The sequence below is a fragment of the Electrophorus electricus genome, chromosome 3 (assembly GCF_041902795.1).
Source record: "Electrophorus electricus isolate QZ-2024a chromosome 3, ASM4190279v1, whole genome shotgun sequence".
NCBI lineage: Eukaryota > Metazoa > Chordata > Actinopteri > Gymnotiformes > Gymnotidae > Electrophorus > Electrophorus electricus.
The window spans coordinates 8802501-8825000 of NC_137499.1; the positions used below are offsets into that span (position 1 = coordinate 8802501).

The window sequence follows — 22500 nt, forward strand, 5'->3', positions numbered from 1 at the left end:
GAGAGAAAACCCCTCGATGCTGTTTAATAAGATACTATGCTGTGCTGATCCTGTAGCCCCCTGGCTCAGAAGACTGGCCAGCACAACCCAGTTTGTTCCTGTGCTGGAGCCCCAGTGTGGTTTATACCTTTATATGTGAAGACCTGCTCTGCTCCTGGAGATCCTACTAGTAGTCCTACTAAGACACACCTGAGTCCGCTCGGTGCTACAGTGTGTCGGGTTCGGGTCGGGTGCCATGTCCCGGTCCGGTCCTCTCATCCCCTTACCCTTGTGTTTTCCTGTCTCTGATGGCCACGCCTTCTCTTGCATAACTCTCTACTGTGGCTACAGAACAGTTAGAGTGCCCAAACACACATTTAGATGTTCCGTGGATCTGGTAGGTTATAAGTTGTAGAAACACACACACTACACACCACACGTGTGCACACGCCACATATTCGCACACACTACACACCACATACACACATACACTGCACACCACATAGACACACACTCGCATACCACATACACACACCACATATGCACGCACAAGCACACCACGTACGCACATACACAGTGCACACACATGCGCACACACTACACACCACGTGTGCACACACTACGCACCATATACGCACGCACACACACTATACGCCACATACGTACACACACACGCATGCACCCAGCATGCTCAAGTAACAGATACTGTGGTATCAGGTGATGCCTTCACATTGAGCTGTCTGGGATACACATGTCTGGGTGACTCTGCTTGTATGAGCTGTATTCCTCCACATTTATTGTGTGTGTGTGTGTGTGTGTGTGTGTGTGAGTGAGTATTTCACAGGAAGAGAACGGGTGTGTTAATGAGTGGGAAAGCGCCCCATAAATCTCTGCACTATTACTGAAATTGGAGATCCATATTTTTGACTCAAATTTATCTCCCCCTCACACTTCACTGACATACTTCCCCTCTCACTCTCTCTCTCACTGAACCCCCTCACACTTTCTCTCTCTCTCTCTCTCTCTCTCCGTCTCTCCCGCTCTCTCCCAGTGGTGCTTTTATTGGCATGGTAAATATTCATCATTGTATTCCCAAAGCATTGATGAAGAAATTAACATGGTAAACAAAGGTAAAATAGATACTGCGTCAGCAAATAGAGATTATTTATTACATAATAATAATAATAATAATAATAATAATAGGACAATAACAGTACTACTACTACTACCATAATCACTACTACTACGCTTATTATTACCAATAATAATAATGATAGAAGTGTCTATCTCTGGTGTCTGATATGGTCACTCGCTGTCCCTGTAACGTGGGTGAGGCGGATAGCGAACACACGTGCAAAGTACCAGCACCATGGACTTGAGAACGAACAGAATCCAAAACGGGAGGACAGTGAAAATGATAAACAGGACAATGGAAATAAATGAAAAGTTTAATAAACACCAGAAACAAACAAAAAGAATAGGAAGCCAGTTCAGGGTGATTATACATCAGGAAAGAAACATACGAGAGTTCTGAGAACATACAACGGACAGGAGAACAGACACAACTTAACGAACACCAACTGGGAGGGCGATACGTCAACTAAAACACCAACATAAATCATGTAGGACTAAACAAGAGAGATATCTAAGCAACAAGAGAATGATGGTAGTAAACAGAGAGAGTAACTTAACTTGGAACACAGAGAACGAGCACAGCGTAACCAGAAAAGAGGCAGTGTCAGAACATCGAAGATGCATAGACCGAGAAGTTCTGCTCTGCGAATATGACTGTCCCTCAGACTGTGGCAGGGGTGAACGTACAACACTGCCAATTTAGAATATAAACACTAACGATACTCCTTTTAGCAGTAATAATAATATGTACAGCGCTGCCAATTTAGAATATAAACACTAACGATACGTCTATTAGCAGTAATAATATGTACAACGCTGCCAATTTAGAATATAAACACTAACGATACTCCTATTAGCAGTAATATGCACAACGCTGCCAATTTAGAATATAAACACTAACGATACTCCTATTAGCAGTAATAATATGTACAACGCTGCCAATTTAGAATATAAACACTAACGATACTCCTATTAGCAGTAATATGTACAGTGCTGCCAATTTAGAATATAAACACTAACGATACTCCTATTAGCAGTAATATGTACAACGCTGACAATTTAGAATATAAACACTAACGATACTCCTATTAGCAGTAATATGTACAACGCTGACAATTTAGAATATAAACACTAACGATACTCCTATTAGCAGTAATAATATGTACAGTGCTGCCAATTTAGAATATAAACACTAACGATACTCCTATTAGCAGTAATAATAATATGTACAACGCTGACAATTTAGAATATAAACACTAACGATACTCCTATTAGCAGTAATAATATGTACAACACTGACAATTTAGAATATAAACACTAACGATACTCCTATTAGCAGTAATAATAATATGTACAACGCTGCCAATTTAGAATATAAACACTAACGATACTCCTATTAGCAGTAATATGTACAGTGCTGCCAATTTAGAATATAAACACTAACGATACTCCTATTAGCAGTAATATGTACAGTGCTGCCAATTTAGAATATAAACACTAACGATACTCCTATTAGCAGTAATAATATGTACAGTGCTGCCAATTTAGAATATAAACACTAACGATACTCCTATTAGCAGTAATAATAATATGTACAACGCTGACAATTTAGAATATAAACACTAACGATACTCCTATTAGCAGTAATAATATGTACAACGCTGACAATTTAGAATATAAACACTAACGATACTCCTATTAGCAGTAATAATAATATGTACAACGCTGCCAATTTAGAATATAAACACTAACGATACTCCTATTAGCAGTAATAATATGTACAACGCTGCCAATTTAGAATATAAACACTAACGATACTCCTATTAGCAGTAATAATATGTACAGTGCTGCCAATTTAGAATATAAACACTAACGATACTCCTATTAGCAGTAATATGTACAGTGCTGCCAATTTAGAATATAAACACTAACGATACTCCTATTAGCAGTAATAATAATATGTACAACGCTGCCAATTTAGAATATAAACACTAACGATACTCCTATTAGCAGTAATAATATGTACAACGCTGCCAATTTAGAATATAAACACTAACGATACTCCTATTAGCAGTAATATGTACAGTGCTGCCAATTTAGAATATAAACACTAACGATACGTCTATTAGCAGTAATATGTACAGTGCTGCCAATTTAGAATATAAACACTAACGATACGTCTATTAGCAGTAATATGTACAGTGCTGCCAATTTAGAATATAAACACTAACGATACTCCTTTTAGCAGTAATAATAATATGTACAGCGCTGCCAATTTAGAATATAAACACTAACGATACGTCTATTAGCAGTAATAATATGTACAACGCTGCCAATTTAGAATATAAACACTAACGATACTCCTATTAGCAGTAATATGCACAACGCTGCCAATTTAGAATATAAACACTAACGATACTCCTATTAGCAGTAATATGTACAACGCTGCCAATTTAGAATATAAACACTAACGATACTCCTATTAGCAGTAATATGTACAGTGCTGCCAATTTAGAATATAAACACTAACGATACTCCTATTAGCAGTACTATGTACAACGCTGACAATTTAGAATATAAACACTAACGATACTCCTATTAGCAGTAATATGTACAACGCTGACAATTTAGAATATAAACACTAACGATACTCCTATTAGCAGTAATATGTACAGTGCTGCCAATTTAGAATATAAACACTAACGATACTCCTATTAGCAGTAATATGTACAGTGCTGCCAATTTAGAATATAAACACTAACGATACTCCTATTAGCAGTAATAATATGTACAGTGCTGCCAATTTAGAATATAAACACTAACGATACTCCTATTAGCAGTAATAATAATATGTACAACGCTGACAATTTAGAATATAAACACTAACGATACTCCTATTAGCAGTAATAATATGTACAACACTGACAATTTAGAATATAAACACTAACGATACTCCTATTAGCAGTAATAATATGTACAACGCTGCCAATTTAGAATATAAACACTAACGATACTCCTATTAGCAGTAATATGTACAGTGCTGCCAATTTAGAATATAAACACTAACGATACTCCTATTAGCAGTAATATGTACAGTGCTGCCAATTTAGAATATAAACACTAACGATACTCCTATTAGCAGTAATAATATGTACAGTGCTGCCAATTTAGAATATAAACACTAACGATACTCCTATTAGCAGTAATATGTACAGTGCTGCCAATTTAGAATATAAACACTAACGATACTCCTATTAGCAGTAATAATAATATGTACAACGCTGCCAATTTAGAATATAAACACTAACGATACTCCTATTAGCAGTAATATGTACAACGCTGCCAATTTAGAATATAAACACTAACGATACTCCTATTAGCAGTAATATGTACAGTGCTGCCAATTTAGAATATAAACACTAACGATACGTCTATTAGCAGTAATATGTACAGTGCTGCCAATTTAGAATATAAACACTAACGATACGTCTATTAGCAGTAATATGTACAGTGCTGCCAATTTAGAATATAAACACTAACGATACTCCTTTTAGCAGTAATAATAATATGTACAGCGCTGCCAATTTAGAATATAAACACTAACGATACGTCTATTAGCAGTAATAATATGTACAACGCTGCCAATTTAGAATATAAACACTAACGATACTCCTATTAGCAGTAATATGCACAACGCTGCCAATTTAGAATATAAACACTAACGATACTCCTATTAGCAGTAATATGTACAACGCTGCCAATTTAGAATATAAACACTAACGATACTCCTATTAGCAGTAATATGTACAGTGCTGCCAATTTAGAATATAAACACTAACGATACTCCTATTAGCAGTAATATGTACAACGCTGACAATTTAGAATATAAACACTAACGATACTCCTATTAGCAGTAATATGTACAACGCTGACAATTTAGAATATAAACACTAACGATACTCCTATTAGCAGTAATATGTACAGTGCTGCCAATTTAGAATATAAACACTAACGATACTCCTATTAGCAGTAATATGTACAGTGCTGCCAATTTAGAATATAAACACTAACGATACTCCTATTAGCAGTAATAATATGTACAGTGCTGCCAATTTAGAATATAAACACTAACGATACTCCTATTAGCAGTAATAATAATATGTACAACGCTGACAATTTAGAATATAAACACTAACGATACTCCTATTAGCAGTAATAATATGTACAACACTGACAATTTAGAATATAAACACTAACGATACTCCTATTAGCAGTAATAATAATATGTACAACGCTGCCAATTTAGAATATAAACACTAACGATACTCCTATTAGCAGTAATATGTACAGTGCTGCCAATTTAGAATATAAACACTAACGATACTCCTATTAGCAGTAATATGTACAGTGCTGCCAATTTAGAATATAAACACTAACGATACTCCTATTAGCAGTAATAATATGTACAACGCTGCCAATTTAGAATATAAACACTAACGATACTCCTATTAGCAGTAATAATAATATGTACAACGCTGCCAATTTAGAATATAAACACTAACGATACTCCTATTAGCAGTAATATGTACAGTGCTGCCAATTTAGAATATAAACACTAACGATACTCCTATTAGCAGTAATAATATGTACAGTGCTGCCAATTTAGAATATAAACACTAACGATACTCCTATTAGCAGTAATATGTACAGTGCTGCCAATTTAGAATATAAACACTAACGATACTCCTATTAGCAGTAATAATATGTACAACGCTGCCAATTTAGAATATAAACACTAACGATACTCCTATTAGCAGTAATAATAATATGTACAACGCTGCCAATTTAGAATATAAACACTAACGATACTCCTATTAGCAGTAATAATAATATGTACAACGCTGCCAATTTAGAATATAAACACTAACGATACTCCTATTAGCAGTAATATGTACAGTGCTGCCAATTTAGAATATAAACACTAACGATACTCCTATTAGCAGTAATATGTACAGTGCTGCCAATTTAGAATATAAACACTAACGATACTCCTATTAGCAGTAATATGTACAGTGCTGCCAATTTAGAATATAAACACTAACGATACTCCTATTAGCAGTAATAATATGTACAACGCTGACAATTTAGAATATAAACACTAACGATACTCCTATTAGCAGTAATATGTACAACGCTGACAATTTAGAATATAAACACTAACGATACTCCTATTAGCAGTAATAATATGTACAACGCTGCCAATTTAGAATATAAACACTAACGATACTCCTATTAGCAGTAATAATAATATGTACAACGCTGCCAATTTAGAATATAAACACTAACGATACTCCTATTAGCAGTAATAATAATATGTACAACGCTGCCAATTTAGAATATAAACACTAACGATACTCCTATTAGCAGTAATAATAATATGTACAGTGCTGCCAATTTAGAATATAAACACTAACGATACTCCTATTAGCAGTAATATGTACAGTGCTGCCAATTTAGAATATAAACACTAACGATAGTCCTATTAGCAGTAATAATAATATGTACAACGCTGCCAATTTAGAATATAAACACTAACGATACTCCTATTAGCAGTAATAATAATATGTACAACGCTGCCAATTTAGAATATAAACACTAACGATACTCCTATTAGCAGTAATAATATGTACAGTGCTGCCAATTTAGAATATAAACACTAACGATACGTCTATTAGCAGTAATAATATGTACAGTGCTGCCAATTTAGAATATAAACACTAACGATACGTCTATTAGCAGTAATATGTACAGTGCTGCCAATTTAGAATATAAACACTAACGATACGTCTATTAGCAGTAATAATATGTACAGTGCTGCCAATTTAGAATATAAACACTAACGATACGTCTATTAGCAGTAATATGTACAGTGCTGCCAATTTAGAATATAAACACTAACGATACGTCTATTAGCAGTAATAATATGTACAGTGCTGCCAATTTAGAATATAAACACTAACGATACGTCTATTAGCAGTAATAATATGTACAGTGCTGCCAGTGTCCTGGCACTGCTGGCACAGTCTCTGCTCTTTAGCCATATTAGATATTTAGGTAACAGATAAATATCAGACATTAGATTTTCAACTGCTTAGATATGAGTAAATATCAGTGTGTTTCCTACTGTATTCTAATCTCCTCTGTTGTTACCTCCTTATTGCATTCATGTGTATCTGAATTTCCTTGTTGTGGATCAGAGCACTAGTGAACTTGGTGTCACTTAGCAGGACACATGTGTCCCCAGACCTGTTTCCATGACTGCAAACAGCAGGACCAGAGTAAGTACTTGATCCTGGGTCAGTCGTCCTACACCACTTGCATCAAAGCTCTGGACGGCTCCTCTCCTCAGAGTGAGAAACTGACCCTGGGTCACTTGTATACTACTTACATCAGAGCTCTGGACGGCTCCTCTCCTCAGAGTAAGAACCTGAGCCTGAGTCAGTCGTCCTACACCTCTTACTACAGAGCTCTGGACGGCCCCCCTCCTCAGCCCGGTCAAACTGTTTCAGATATTTTCAGACTTTAAAACTGACCCAGATCAGCAATCGGCAAGCTTGATGAACCAGGTGGTGGGAGTGGCATGTTGAGCGGGAGGGGCTTCTAACAAGGTGATGGGCGTGGCACAGTAAGGGGGCGGGGCTTCTAACGAGCTCTGCATGGAGCCTTTCTTTTAACCAATGCTGGGATCAACTTAATTATACATTTAACGAGAGAGAGAGAGCGCGCACGCGCGCAACGTTTGGATAGAAAAAAAATACCGCTAGTGCTCATGTTTCTAGTAAAACACCTGCTGTTTGACAAAAACACCCACAGGCATAGCAAAACCGCATTGTGAGGTGTGTGTGTGTAATAGTATTATTATTATTATTATTATTATTAATATTAATATTAATAATAATAATAATAATTAATATTAAGTTTAATTTATATAGCACCTAATACTTCAGGTCACTTTACAACAACAGTACAGAGGCGAGCGCGGAGGAGGAAGAAATCCCTCAGCTGTGCATGCGAAGGTGAGATGAAAACACTGAGAACAACCTTGTTTCAAAGCTCAGTGCTAGAGGAGGGTGAGCAGAGATGGAGAAATGACGAGCAGAGATGGAGACACACTGAGAGATCTTCCCAGGCCAAGACCAGGAGAGAAGATGGACCAGAGGTCCTGGGAGGGTAGGAGGGGGTGAACTGAGCGCAGAAGTAGGGCGACGTGGGATGATTTTCTTGTCTGGGATGGCGATGAGGGAGAGTTGCAGGGATGGATGGGGGCAGCGTGTGATGGACGGATGTGGTGAGGAGATAAGTCTGGCAGTGTTACACGGGCACAAGAAGGCATTTTAACCTGCGACTTTGCGAGGTTCAAAGGAGAGTGACGAGCCAAAGATACGTGTGTGTGGTTTGTTGCCTCGTATTTAATGTGCAGGTTTTTGTCTGTACACTGTAGAGAGTTGTATGTCGTTTGGGTTCCACAGTAATGCTATGTTTAACATCACTGTGGTGATTCTCATATGGCACATTGCAGTATCTGTATCAGTATAATTGTGATATGGTAGGGTGTACAGTGTTTCACTGTGGCCAGCCTCACGGAGGTCCTGGAAGGGTGGTCAACTTTGCAGGTCCTGCTGCTCACTGCTGGGTCAGAACGCTGTGGTCAGAACACTGTCACACCCGAGGTGTCAGCTGAGCCTTAGTCTGTTTGGGTTCTGTCTACTTATATATAGTTATACAGGATTACATGGGGTTATGCAGGGTTATATAAGGTTATGCAGGGTTATGCAGGCTTATATAAGGTTATGCAAGGTTAGGCAGGGTTATATCAGGTTGAACAGGGTTATATAGGGTTCTGCAGGGTTATATAGGTTTATACAGGGTTATGCAGGCTTATATAAGGTTATGCAAGGTTAGGCAGGGTTATATCAGGTTGAACAGGGTTATATAGGGTTCTGCAGGGTTATATAGGTTTATACAGGGTTTTGCAGGGTTATATAAGGTTATGCAGGGTTATGCAGGCTTATATAAGGTTATGCAGGCTTATATAAGGTTATGCAAGGTTAGGCATGGTTATATCAGGTTGAACAGGGTTATATAGGGTTCTGCAGGGTTATATAGGTTTATACAGGGTTATGCAGGGTTATATAAGGTTATGCAGGCTTATATAAGGTTATGCAGGCTTATATAAGGTTATGCAAGGTTAGGCAGGGTTATATCAGGTTGAACAGGGTTATATAGGGTTCTGCAGGGTTATATAGGTTTATACAGGGTTTTGCAGGGTTATATAAGGTAATACAGGGTTATGCGTATATAGGGTTCTGCAGGGTTATATAGGTTTATACAGGGTTTTGCAGGGTTATATAAGGTAATACAGGGTTATGCAGGCTTATATAAGGTTATGCAGGCTTATATAAGGTTATGCAAGGTTAGGCAGGGTTATATCAGGTTGAACAGGGTTATATAGGGTTCTGCAGGGTTATATAGGTTTATACAGGGTTTTGCAGGGTTATATAAGGTAATACAGGGTTATGCGTATATAGGCTTGTACAGGGAGCTGAGCAGCTGTAATCAAGGAAGGTCCGAGCCAAAGGGAGAAGGGTGGGTGGCTGTGTGCGCGCGCGTGCGTGCGTACATGCACGTGTGTTTGTGTATGTGTGTGAATATGAAGGAATTGAGTTTTTCTCTCAGCATCTGTGATGCATTTCAACAGCCCTCAGTGAGTTATAATATTATATTAAATTATTTTATATTATATTATGGTGGGTGCATGCATGTATATGGCTGTGTATATACACACACACGTGTGTGTACGTGTGTGTGTGTGTGTGTGTGTGTGTGTATGTATGTATGTATGTATGTGTATATATGTATGTGTATGTATGTATATATGTATGTATGTGTGTGTATATTTAATTACACGCGCGCACACACACACACTGTAGGGGCTGCGACCCCAAACTGGGAGCATGTCTCCAACAGATCTGAGATCTCCGTCCAGTCCTGGGGACAGCTAAGATACTACGCAGGACTCTCAAGTCCCAGAGAACCCGTGCCTGAAGGAAAATTGAGTGGGGAATGTTTTTGTGTATGTGTGGACATATATACTGTCAGGATACCACCATAGAGAGGGCATAACTGTGTGTGTGTGTGGCATACAGCAGGGGTTGTTGTGTATATACATTTGGTGGGGAGGGGTGTTTTGTGTTTATTGGGGCAGTGCTCTGGGTGTGTGTATGCAGGAGGGAGTGCTGATGTCTGCTAAGGCATTCTAAACATGTGGGGCTAGCTGAAACACGGGACAAATGTTTATTTACACTAGTATTTGTGTTTATGCTTGTTGCATAGAAACGACATGAACTCAAAGTACTGTTATTCTGATCTGACCCACACACACAAACGCGCGTGCACATACGAATACACACACACACGTTCATTTGCAGTTGTTCTGGTTTTGATTATTTTTGTATTACTAGTGACAGATGAGTTTATCTTGTGATTGATGGCTATCCCATACGAGTCATTATACGAGCACTTGGTTTAGCTCCTCGGTACGCGTGGTAATCACACAGCAGGAGGAGGAGACCAGGATTCAGCCAACATCTCCCAACATCTGTAGGACACCTGTTCCTCAGGCTGGGCTGGTCGCCGAGCACCACGCGCGGTGTGGAAGGAGCTGCATTAGCCTTCTGCGCTAAGGGCTCGTGTAGCATCACTCTGATCAGCCTCTGGCAAACACATGCCAGAGACCACATCCCACTTAGACTTAGACACACACAGACACAAGCACATATACATGGGAACACGGACACATGCACACAGGGACACACACACTCAAACGTGTGGCACTCCTGGTTTACAGGCTGATTTGCAGTATGTTTTGGAACACCGGCGTCAGCTCAGACTCTAGAAAAGTACTCGTTTCTAGACCCTGGGGGGGCGGAGCCTGTCCGACGTCCTATGAAGGGGGGGGGCTGTTCAGAGGAGACTCAGTATACTAGAGCATTAGAGGAACAGAGTGATGTGTGTGTGTGTGTGTGTGTGTGTGTGTGAGCAATCTGAATGTACGCCAGAGCAGAAGCCTTATTATCAAAGCTGGCAAACGTATGGCAGCAACTACTACAGCTTTTAGAACACACACACTGAAGTCGTAGTGCTCAGTGTAAATTGAAGTGACTCATTCTAGTGTTGGAACCCAGGTCATTTGTGCCTCCACTCTGGAACTGTGTTCCTGCTTGACCCTGAGACCCCCCCCCCCCCACACACACACACACACTCTCCACATTCCCCACACCCTCCCCCACACTTCACACACACACACACACACACACCCCTCCACCCCAACCTACTCCCCCTATAGAGGTAATAGCATTACCCTGCACAGGAGTGCACGCTCTGTGCATGCACAAACACATGCCTTAAGTTAATAAGACTTTGAAAACATGTCCAGGCCTTTCTCCTAGCAGGAACTATGATGGATTGTGTTGCAGATGAGCAAAGTACCATGTTTTATCCGTTTTGTGCATTTGTCTTAATGGATATACAGTTTACCCTAATGAATATGAAATTTGCCTTAATGAATATGCAGTTAGCCTTAATGAATATGTAGTTTGGGGCATTTCTGCCTAAGGGTGTAAAATACAGGACCGCGTCAAAGCAAACAGGTGGAGAAGCTGTTGCAAGTGTGGAACTGGCTTTCAGACCAGGGTATACCACCAAAGGGCAGGCACTATGCTTTTTGGGAATTTTGTGTCGTCATGACGATGGGATAGAGACTGCAAGAAAGGAGATTTCCATGGAGAGCAGAAATGAATATTCATACAGCATACCTGGTGTTGGTGTGCGTAGTGTTTTTGTGCTGTGAGTATGAGGCCTCAGCTGTTGTGCTGGACCCACACGGCTATCTTTGTTTATTGAATGATGTCTTATTGAAGCATCACTTAGCCACATAGCTAAAATAAATCATTACTATCAGATTCACGTGTTTGTTCAAGCAAGACCTCTACTTCTGCCACCTTAAATTCCAGTTTCAGCTTACATTTCCTGTAGAGCTCGTCGAGTTCCCATCTCACCATGGCTTTCCTGTACTGGGAGCACACGCAAACGCCTTGTTTAAATCTCCTTGGATGGCATTCCTGCGAGTTTCTTTTGTAAACCCCGCTGACTAATTACACGCATTTAATACACTGCCTAAAGACATGAATGCTCATTATTTGGGACGGAGGTCACTTTTTGGCTGCGACACTGAAGAGCACACACGTCACACAGAAGCGTGTTGTTAATGCTAGGTCGCGCAGGGCCGTGGAGCCGGGCCAAACCGTCCACCTCCTGCTGCTGGCATACGAACCCCTCACCTACGCACTTGCACAAGGTCTCGTCTCCAGCGCCACCTGCCCCTAGATAGGGAGTCCAGAGCAGGTGGTAGGTTGCGTGAGGTGTGATGATCTTTTTTTGTGCTGTCACTTCCTTTCATCCTGCCACTGCTCTAGTGTAAATTTTTTTGGGGGGTGATTTTTATGTGTTTGGTAAATATGCAGGGGGCACGTTGCCGTGAATTATGTAGAACATATTGCTCTGGGACAGCTGTGTCACGGCTCTGTGACGGCTGAGTGACGGCTCATTGACTGCTCTGCGACAGGTTTCTGACAGCTCTGTGACGGGACTGTGACAGCTCTGTGACGGGACTGTGACAGCTCTGTGACGGGACTGTGACAGCTCTGTGACGGGACTGTGACAGCTCTGTGAGGGGACTGTGACAGCTCTGTGACGGGACTGTGACAGCTCTGTGACGGGACTGTGACAGCTCTGTGACGGGACTGTGACAGCTCTGTGAGGGGACTGTGACAGCTCTGTGACGGGACTGTGACAGCTCTGTGACGGGACTGTGACAGCTCTGTGACGGGACTGTGACAGCTCTGTGACGGGACTGTGACAGCTCTGTGAGCTCTCTTCTGCCACTCGTCTGTTAAAGCAGCTTGAAAGTGCAAACACTGCATTTTGTTTGATATCCTAGAAACATGGAAACATGAACGAACACACACACCACACACACGCGCGCGCGTGTTCTCACTCTTTTTATAATTCTCCCACAATTACGCAATCAGGCCTGCTGTGCTAGCTTTGACCTCAGGGAGCACTCCACACACACACACACACACACACACACACACACACACACACACACACACACACAAAACAGGCTTTGGGCATGAGTCATATCCGAAAATGAAGGGAGGGAGAGAGAAAACACTGCTGAACTCTCTCTCTCTCCATCCCTCTCTCTCTCTCTCTCTCTCTGTCTCTGTCTCTCTCTCTGTCTCTCTCCCTCTGTCTCTCTCTCTCTCTCTCTCTCCATCCCTCTCTCTCTCCATCCCTCTCTCTCTCTCTCTCTCTCCATCCCTCTCTCTCTGTCTCCATCCCTCTCTCTCTCTCTGTCTCCATCCCTCTCTCTCTCTCTCTCTCCCTCTCTCTCTCTCTCCATCTCTCTCTCTCTGTCTCTGTCTCTCTCTCTCTCTCTGCCATCTGGGGCTCCCAGATTCCCAGTTGGTGATCTGGGTCTTCTGTGACACAGGGAGGGGGTCAAAATAAGTGAAAGGCAGAGCAGGCCCAAGAGAACCTTGGCGTGCTGCAGGTGCACGCTGCGGCCCGGGTGTGGAAGACGAGGGCCCGGCATGCTCGCATGCTCCCAAACACGGTCCTGCCTCCTCAGCTCAGCCGCCGGGACCCAGAACCAGACTGTTGCTTAGGGCATGTTTCCACACTGCCTCGGCTTTGCGGGATAAAAAATAGTTACCTGTAATTACTAGAAATTATCATCATCGTTCCCCTCTTTGTGCCATGGAGGAAGGCGCGTGTTTATCTGGGGAAGACCAAAGGGTGTGCTGATCCGTGGTCAGGGCACCACGCCATGTCGCCAGCCCCACGGGGCCTCGATCCTCCGGAGAGCCTGCTCTAGGAACAGCATCAGTGGCTGAGAGGGGCAGGAACAGGGCTCAGGGTCTGACCTCAGAACAGCGTACTGGCTTTATGGCCAGGCTTGTATAAGCATACGGGTCTGTTCATCGGCCTTTACAGACATGTTGTGCCATAGTTACTCTTAAGCTCTCTCGCCCTGTCTCCTGTTACTGCTCTCTGAAGCATTTGTTTCTCTATCTCAGATAACAGCGGTATGTCGGGAGGCCGGCCTGCGAGCCCTGCAAGAAGACATCAAGGCTGAGAGCATCACCGAGCGGCACTTCGAGGCAGCACTGTCTGCGGTGACGCCGCGTGTGCCAGACTCCCTCCTCCGGTCCTACGTCACTTACCAGCAGCAGCACAGCGCAGGGGTCTCCCACTGACCCCTGGAACATGGGGGGGCGGGGGTGGAAGAACTGGACATTCAGGCCTACTCAGCAGTGTCCTGCATCAGCAAATAAAAGAATAAACACCAAAGACCTGGCCTGTTTTCTGCGGTCCTCTCACATTGTCATTAAACGACTCACCTGGGGAATCGGATCACTGAAGTCATCCTGCCTCAGATGAATTACGGGCTAGAAAAGTTTTATTTGATCATAAATTGGGACTTTTCTAGTTGTGCACTTTTCAGCTTTAGTCACTTATTATGGGCTGATCCTGGGACAGAGGACAAAAGACAGCCTTGTCTTAAAAACAGGTTTTTTTTTAATATAGATAGATAGATAGATAGATAGATAGATAGAGAGAGAGAGAGAGAGAGAGAGCGAGATTCAGTTTGCATTTACTCTTCAATTCGATGTTTATGCGTCACGTTTATTAGTTACAGTGTGGAGGGCTACACGGAAATGGCAGTTAAACTTCATCTGTTTGTGTGTGAAAACCTAAAAAGCCCAAACCCTCCGCCGAAGCCGCGCGCTTATCACGTCGGGGTTGCGCGCGTGAGGTGGAAGCTCCCGCGTGGAGCTCTACCGCCGATGGGATTTTTTTCCATTTCAATAGGATAAATTCACTTTGCATTGCGCTTCCCTTTCTCGTGGATCCGGATGTAGCGCATCCGCGACACCACATCTCGCGCGCAGTCAAGAGGTGGGGGGGGGGGGGGCAGCCTTTTCTGCTGCACGAGCAGGGTGCCCCTCGCGCTTTTAAGGTCGCACCAAACTTCGTGTTAACCCCTGCCCTCCCAAAAAGTAACTTAGGGCGGGTTGGGAGGTTAAATAAAAATAAAAATTCACCCGAAGTCTACTGCAGAATTTAGAAATGAATGCTGATTAGTTTGTCAGAGATGTCGCGGACAACAACCGTGATAACAGTCAATGAGAATTTGTGCATAAATTTAAGGCATCCGCGTCCCGAATCGAGGACGCGCGACATCCAAAGGGTGTATCAACAGACCCCTGCTCGGGTGACGCCCCCCCCCCCCCCGCCCCGGACCGATCGCTGAGACCGAGCCACCTTAAGCGCTGCGCGCATCGCTTTCGCCCTGCCCTCCGCGTCTGCCCAATGAGTTACCGGCGGATGCGATGTATCCTTTTACAGCGCTGCGCACGGCCAATGGGAGCAAGACGGGCGCGCACTAAACCCTGCGCTCCCATTCATCTGGCGTTCGACTCGCGGCGCCGACGCGTGAGTGTGCGCGCGGGACCAGCTCGCTCTCGGGCGCAGAGGAAAAAGCACACGGCTAAGAATTCGAAGCCACGCGAACAGAGGTGGAACTCCGACACTTTACCGGGATGGATGCGTGCTTTTGCAACGCGACTGTGCGCGCGCGCGGGGACGCTCGAGGAGGATTTTGACGCGAACGGTTTCGTTGTTCTGGGGCCAAAACGTCTTCACGCGTCACTCGTGGATGTAACGTTTTTGGAAAAGAAATCGGTGCGTTAACACGCGACGCGACCCTACGGAATAGCCAAAGACATTTTCACCATTTGTATGGATGTACTACAGCCTGTATGACCGATACATGTTAAACTAAGATCTGTTTTTAACGTTTTGGATGGATGTTTGGAACATCGGCTGATGGAGTCAACGTTATGGATGGTTGTATATAGGTGCGTATCGTGTCACGCCGTGGAAAAATTTGCAAATTTTTAAATATGATTTTAAAATATTTTTTTAGTTTGTATACGGCACAAATCCGTGCATATTAAACGTCGGCGCCTCGCTTCCATCGCGAGGGCCGATCTGCGCGCGACGTTCCAGATGAGCACGGCGCAGCTCAGACGCACGAGCCCTTGCGGAACGCACCAAAGCTTTGGGAAGGTTAGACGGCGAACGCGCGTGTTCTGGCTCAGGCGCTTGCTCCTGCGATGCGTGCCCGGTGCAGAGAAGGCGGTGAGCTTGACTGCCAGGTCCTGATCCCCCGCGCTCCCGAACAGCCCTCCCCCATGGGCCTTGTTTTCATTCATAAGTTTGCGCCCCCCCTCCCCGTTCCTCCGTGGCTCGATTAATGGGCTCCACCGGTCGCCGCCGCAAAGAGCGCAGCTCCGCGCGGAACTTAACCCGCTCGTGGACTCGTTGCACGCTTGCAGAGCTGCCCTTTTGCAAGATGCGTTTTCTCTGCCGTGCAGAAAATGTCCAGCGTCCCCCCCCCCCCCCCATTGCGATAAGACAAAGAGGCGGCTTTGTGCTCTTGGTGTTTCCAAGTCTGAGTTCAGGACACTGCGCTTGATTCATTTCGTACTTGCACTGCCGATGTAATTCGTTTCGAAAACCTTTTTTTGTTTGTTTTTTTTGTTGAATTTCAACTGCGTAGTTTACAGTAACTACAATAACCTTTTTTTTGTGGTTACGTCTTTGAGTCTCGTGTGTTCTGTATGTTAAAATTCCAACACATGCATTTAACTCGAACTTTATTTAATAGTATTAGAACTTTTGGAGAAAAGTCATTTAACTTGCATTCCCGGCGTCATGTCTTGCATGCACGTTGCTCGAGCGTGCTCCTACGTTAATGGCAGAACGGCTTCATTCACTTTATCGGTTCCTGTGGCGATAAAGTCTTCCGTTTGGTGGAAGTCTTCGCAGGGCTGCGCGCGCTGCCCCGCGGGACCCTGTCGCCGTTTGGAGTGCGCGGGTCCGCATTGTTAACCAGCTTTACACATGCAGATCGGGACGGGAAGTGTTCGTGCCTTCGTTTAGCTGCGTGCGTATTGACGACGGTACAAAGCTTCGTTAATAGTCAACCTTCCTCGCGCTCCGGGGGTTAAACGGGGGCCCTGGATGAAAGGGAAAGGGCTCGGATGGGACGTTTCAGTCGTTCCCGGAGCGCGCTGTGTTTTGATTAATTAAATGTATTTATTTTCCATGTTCTTTTTCGAAAGGGCGCATTTCCCAGACCGTAATCCACGCGCACGTAGACTGTTTGGTCCGAGCTTGGCCGTGGGCTGGCGAGGGTTCGGCGCAGGGGAGGCGGAGTGAATGATTATAGGAACCGACCCATCTGAATTATGTCCTTGCGCTTAATTAACCGCCGGTAAACAACGTGCCTCGAGACTCACCTCTGATCTGTCTTAAGTTTCTGTACTTGTGCTGAGCGAGTGTAAAGGCAGGAGCTGGCGATATTGGCGAGTTTGACTGCGTGCGTGACTGAACACCCCCCACCCCTTCTGTGCTCAGGTTGTCCAATGCGTCTGCAGCCTGCGGTTCCACAGGGAGTTGCTGATCGGGTCAGATGGATCGTGGTGCCCACCGCGGCGGAGTCGGTTCAGTGGTGCTGATCCGGGATCCGGCGACGAGCGATCGGCCGGACCTGGACCTGCCGGCTGGGGCCATCCTCTCCCTGGAGCAGATCCGCACCGTCCGCTCCTGCAATGAGTACACGGAGGGCCCGGCGGCGCCGCGGCGCTGCGCCCCGGTCCCGGCCAAGCGCGAGCGGACCCACGAGGTGATCCTCGTCAACAACAACAACTACGAGGCTCACTGCCCGCGCCCGCCGCCCCTACACCGCTCCACCAGCTCGGGTAGTTCGGGCAGCGCCTCGTCGGAGCAGGGCCTCCTGGTGCAGTCGCCGCCCTCCCGCCCCGCGCGCCACTGCAGGGCGGAGCGACCTGTCCGGACCCAGCCCAAAGCCCTGGGCTCGCCCGCGCAGCCCCTGCTGCTGGCCGACGCGCTCCTGAAGCAGGCGGGCGCGAACCCCCTGCCTGCCCCTCCTCCTCCACCGCTGCCGCCCGGCCCGCCGGCCCACCAGACTGGGGGCAAAGGCAGGGCATGGCCCTATTCGCCGCACCGCTTCCTCTGCGAGCGCTGCGGCAAGTGCAAGTGCGGCGAGTGCACGGCCCCCCGGGCGCTGCCCTCCCGGCTGGCGTGTGACGGCCAGTGCCTGTGCTCGGCCGAGAGCCTGCTGGAACATGGCACGTGCATGTGCCTGGTGAAGGGGCTCTTCTACCACTGCTCCAGCCAGGACGACGCCGGCGACTCGTGCGCGGACCAGCCGTGCTCGCTGTCGCGCGGCCGCTGTGTGCCGCGCTTCCTGTGCATGGGCCTGTTGGCGCCCCTCTTCCCCTGCCTGCTGTGCTACCCGCCGGCCAGGGCCTGCCTGCGCGCCTGTCAGCTCTGCCACGACCATCTGCACCGGCCTGGCTGCCGCTGCAAGAACTCCAACACCGTATACTGCAGGCTGCAGGGCTGGGCGGGGCCGCAGGGAAAGCCCTCCTGAAGCCCCACCCCCCGGGGTGTCCAGAGGACACACTAATACGGAGGACAGACGGGAGGAAGAGGGCTGATGATGACGATGATGAGAGGAGACACTGTTGTGTAGAGCGCGGCTCCTCTCTTCCCCGCCCACTCTGCTGCTGGAGAAAGAAAATCAAAACCACTTGTTTTTCCTGTTTTGTTTTGTTAATGTGTTTTTTTTTGTTTGTTGTTGTTGTTGGTTTTTCCGTTTTCTGTTCAACAGATTTTCTTAACAAGCCAGTGTTTGCCTTACCTGACTGTGGGACTGTTCAGCTACTCATTAACGTAAAGAGCTGAAAGAAAGAAAGGTGTGTGTGTTTAACATGTGTTTCACATACTGAGCTCTGTATGCCGTCAGAGGTGTGTGTGTGTGTGTGTGTGTGTGTGTGAGAGAGAGAGAGCATGGACTGGTGCTGCCAGGGAGAAAGAGCACCCTCCTACCAAATCTGTGAAGGACTATCTAGCCAGACCATAATATGTAGCTGTTACCAGATCTCCATAGCAACCTGGTATTGTTTGAAGAGGGTTGCAGTAAACTGGGTTCCTGTGCCTCTTTGGTTTCCAAGGAAATGACCCTCCCTCTTATAGTATTCCCAGCGCTATTTCTAATGGCATTCCGGACAGAATTCCGGACGGATGTCTTTCCTTCACTCCAAACATCGACTCAAACACTCCGTGGCATTCTGACTTTTCCCCCCTCATATTTTTGTAAATTGTATGTTCAAATTCATAAGAGGATTTCCGGCTATTTTTTAAAAGAAAATGTCTGTTAAAACATTTTTTGTCATTGTAAAAAAAATATTTATTAAGTGAAGCTCTATTATTTTATGATATTTATTGCAAAAGACAGTCTTAGATTTACTCATGTCTGAATATAACAAAATATCAATACTGAAAAATTAAAGGGTGACACAAAAGAAATGCTATGTTAACTTTACTGCAGAAATATATTAATTAACGAAAAATATATTCTGTCTCTTGTCGTTATTGTTTTTGGAATAATGCCCATGAATTTCTGAAAGTGGTAAACTTTGTGACAAGAACAGAGAGAAATATTTGCTTTTAAAATCCCAGCAGAGCTTTGATGAACACAAGAAGATTTAAAAGGAAGTTTCTCTCTGTCTCTTGTACATGTTCTCATTTCTTTTGACAGGGCTGTGTGTGTGCATGTGTTTCTGTTTTTTTGGGTGGGTGGGTGGGAGTGTGTGTGGGGTGGGGCGGGTGTCACTAGTGTTTTACTGCTTAGTTCCCGGTGCTCCAGGCTGGGACCTGGTGTGCTCTTCCCCCACTCTACTCCTCACTCTACTCCTCACTCTCTCCTCACTATACATTTCTCTCTCCTCACTCTACATTTCTCTCTCCTCACTCTACTCCTCACTCTCTCCTCACTCTACATTTCTCTCTCCTCACTCTACATTTCTCTCCTCAATCTACTCACTCTACTCCTCACTCTCTCCTCACTCTCCACATTCTCACTCTCTCCTCACTCTCTCACACTCCCCTCACTCTAACTCGGCCAACATCAATTCATTAGTGACCAGCTATGAAAAGCAGATGGGTTTTTAAAGTGATTTATGTTTCTTTTTTATTTGAGTCTGAAGTGTTTAGTATTTCGGAGAGCTGATCTGGGGTCAGTGCCAGTGTTAACAGTCCCACACTCATTTGGCAATTAAGGGTGAAAACTGAGCGCAGGTCAGCCAACCAGGACAGTCCTGGACTGCTCAGAAACTGACGTGTTTAGTTAGTTCTTAGAACAGTGGTTCAACATATGTGTTGCTGTGTGACTGTGTGTGGGAAAGGGAGACACACACTAACCCAGCCAAGCTGTTTGCTAAACACTTGATTTTGCTTCAGGAAGAAGAAGCACTAAATGGTGCTTGCTATTTGATGATGGTGATTTCCGTCAGGATGAAGAGAGGTGTGTCCCTTTTAATTTATGCGAGGAATTTGTGCTTTACAACAAGATTGTTTTAGTGGCCTGGTAGACAACAGGAGGAAAACACAACTTCCAAATGGAATCCTGTGTGTGTGTGTGTGTGTGTGTATGTGTGTGTGTGTGTTTCATTCCCCGCAGGAATGCACCTTTTGTCACAATAAAACCCTTTTGTCAGGATTCTTGGCTGGTTTCCTGTCCCCGTGCAGAGCTCTGAGGGGCCATTTGGTTTTTACAGAGCAACAGCATGATCTCTCTCACACACACACACACACACACACACACACACACACACACACAGTTTAAAAATCTTTCCACATCACAGATGCACTTTTCAAAAGATAATGCACATACCAGCCCTCCTCAATCATACACAAAAATATGGATGGAAATACATATTCCTGAGCATATACTCAGTTTTAAATTTATTATGCAAAAAAATCTGCATATATTTCTATATTGAACCAATCAGGAAACAGTTGTGAGTGTTTTCTGTTTTTTGTTTTTTTTTCTTTTCGTTGTCTTTGTCTCACGCCCACACAGTCTTTCAGTGAACGGAAAGGGAACTCGACTCCATTTCCTCAAGGTGCTATTTACAGCTCACACACACACACACACACACACACACACACACACACACACACACACACACACACACACACACACACACACACACACACACACACACACACAGGTTCCAGCATGTACCAACTCGCATGGAAACAGGGTGAGTCATATAGGAAACAGCACACACACACACACACACACACACCAGCTCTCTCTCTCTCTCAGTATAACCAGCTTGTCCACAACACAGACACACTCAGTTCAGTTCCTTCAGAAAGACAAAACTCATTATTTCCTTACAGGTTCAGAAACAGAATCCCTACCTGACGAAAAGAAGATTATGAAAAAAGTGTGTGTTTGTGCGTGCGTGTGAGGGGGTCTGGTTTTGATGGGAGCAGGGTGGGAAGCTGTGTGGACTACATCTTTGCTCCACCTATGGACCTGCCTGACTACATTTAGAACAGGAAACCTTTGTTATTCATTACGCCAACACAATAGTAATAAAATCCAAATTCTGATTCATATTGTAGGTAATTCTTTGGAATAATTATTAAGTATTTATGTAAAACACTTGAGAAAATGTGGCATTTGAGACACAGTGTGTTAGCCATGTTGTTTCTCTGTGGCGCTGGCACAGCTGAACTACTGTTTGTTCCTCTTTTGCTTACAGCTCCAAATGTCTGATAATTCAGGCACGCTGCACCTTGTGTATGAACTGTGTCTGATCATTCAGGCACGCTGCACCTTAGTTCTGAACTTGCTGACAGGAACAGGATGGTTTGAGAAGCCCTTTTAGAATCATTCTAGATCTGGATCATTTTAGAAGTGGAGTCTAGTTCTGTGAGCCTGGCTGGCCTGGCTGGGGCAGAACCGCTCAGTCTCTGCTTGTTTGGACTGTGCTGTTTTCGGACACTGGAACATTTGCTGCTTGGCATACAAAGCAAGTGAATGTGAGACCCATTCACAGTTCACCCAACTGAATACCTCCCCCCACCCTCTCTCTCCCTCTCTCTCTCTCTCTCTCTCTCTCTCTCTCTCTCTCTCTCTCTCTCTCTCTCCCCCGCTCTTTCTCTCTCTCTCTCTCTCTCTCTCCTCTCTCTCTCTCTCTCTCCCTCTCTCCTCTCTCTCTCCCCCGCTCTTTCTCTCTCTCTCTCTCTCTCTCCCTCTCTCTCTCTCTCCCTCTCTCCCTCTCTCTCTCCCCCGCTCTTTCTCTCTCTCTC

General features: G+C 44.6%; 2 protein-coding genes across 7 annotated transcripts in view; both read left to right on the forward strand.

The window, feature by feature from the left end:
- The window catches only part of afg2a (AAA ATPase AFG2A), a 54285-nt gene extending 39696 nt beyond the window's left edge, over positions 1-14589 (forward strand). For all 5 annotated transcript variants that reach the window (XM_081710147.1, XM_081710148.1, XM_081710149.1 and 2 more), the window contains one exon: positions 14316-14589. In XM_081710147.1, the coding sequence (XP_081566273.1) occupies positions 14316-14495 (180 nt within the window). In that variant the 3' untranslated portion in view covers positions 14496-14589. The remainder of the gene's footprint in view (positions 1-14315) is intronic.
- A 1056-nt stretch (positions 14590-15645) lies between these two features.
- Positions 15646-19747, forward strand: spry1 (sprouty homolog 1, antagonist of FGF signaling (Drosophila)). Of its 2 annotated transcripts, none has more exons than XM_035533303.2 (2): positions 15646-16160; positions 17725-19747. In XM_035533303.2, the coding sequence occupies exon 2, from the start codon at positions 17780-17782 to the stop codon at positions 18761-18763; it is 984 nt and encodes a 327-aa protein (XP_035389196.1). In that variant the 5' UTR covers positions 15646-16160; positions 17725-17779; the 3' UTR covers positions 18764-19747. The 2 variants fall into 2 exon arrangements, with proteins under 2 accessions (XP_035389196.1, XP_081566279.1); XM_081710153.1 differs by lacking the exon at positions 15646-16160 and adding an exon at positions 16191-17581.
- Positions 19748-22500: the final 2753 nt, after the last annotated feature.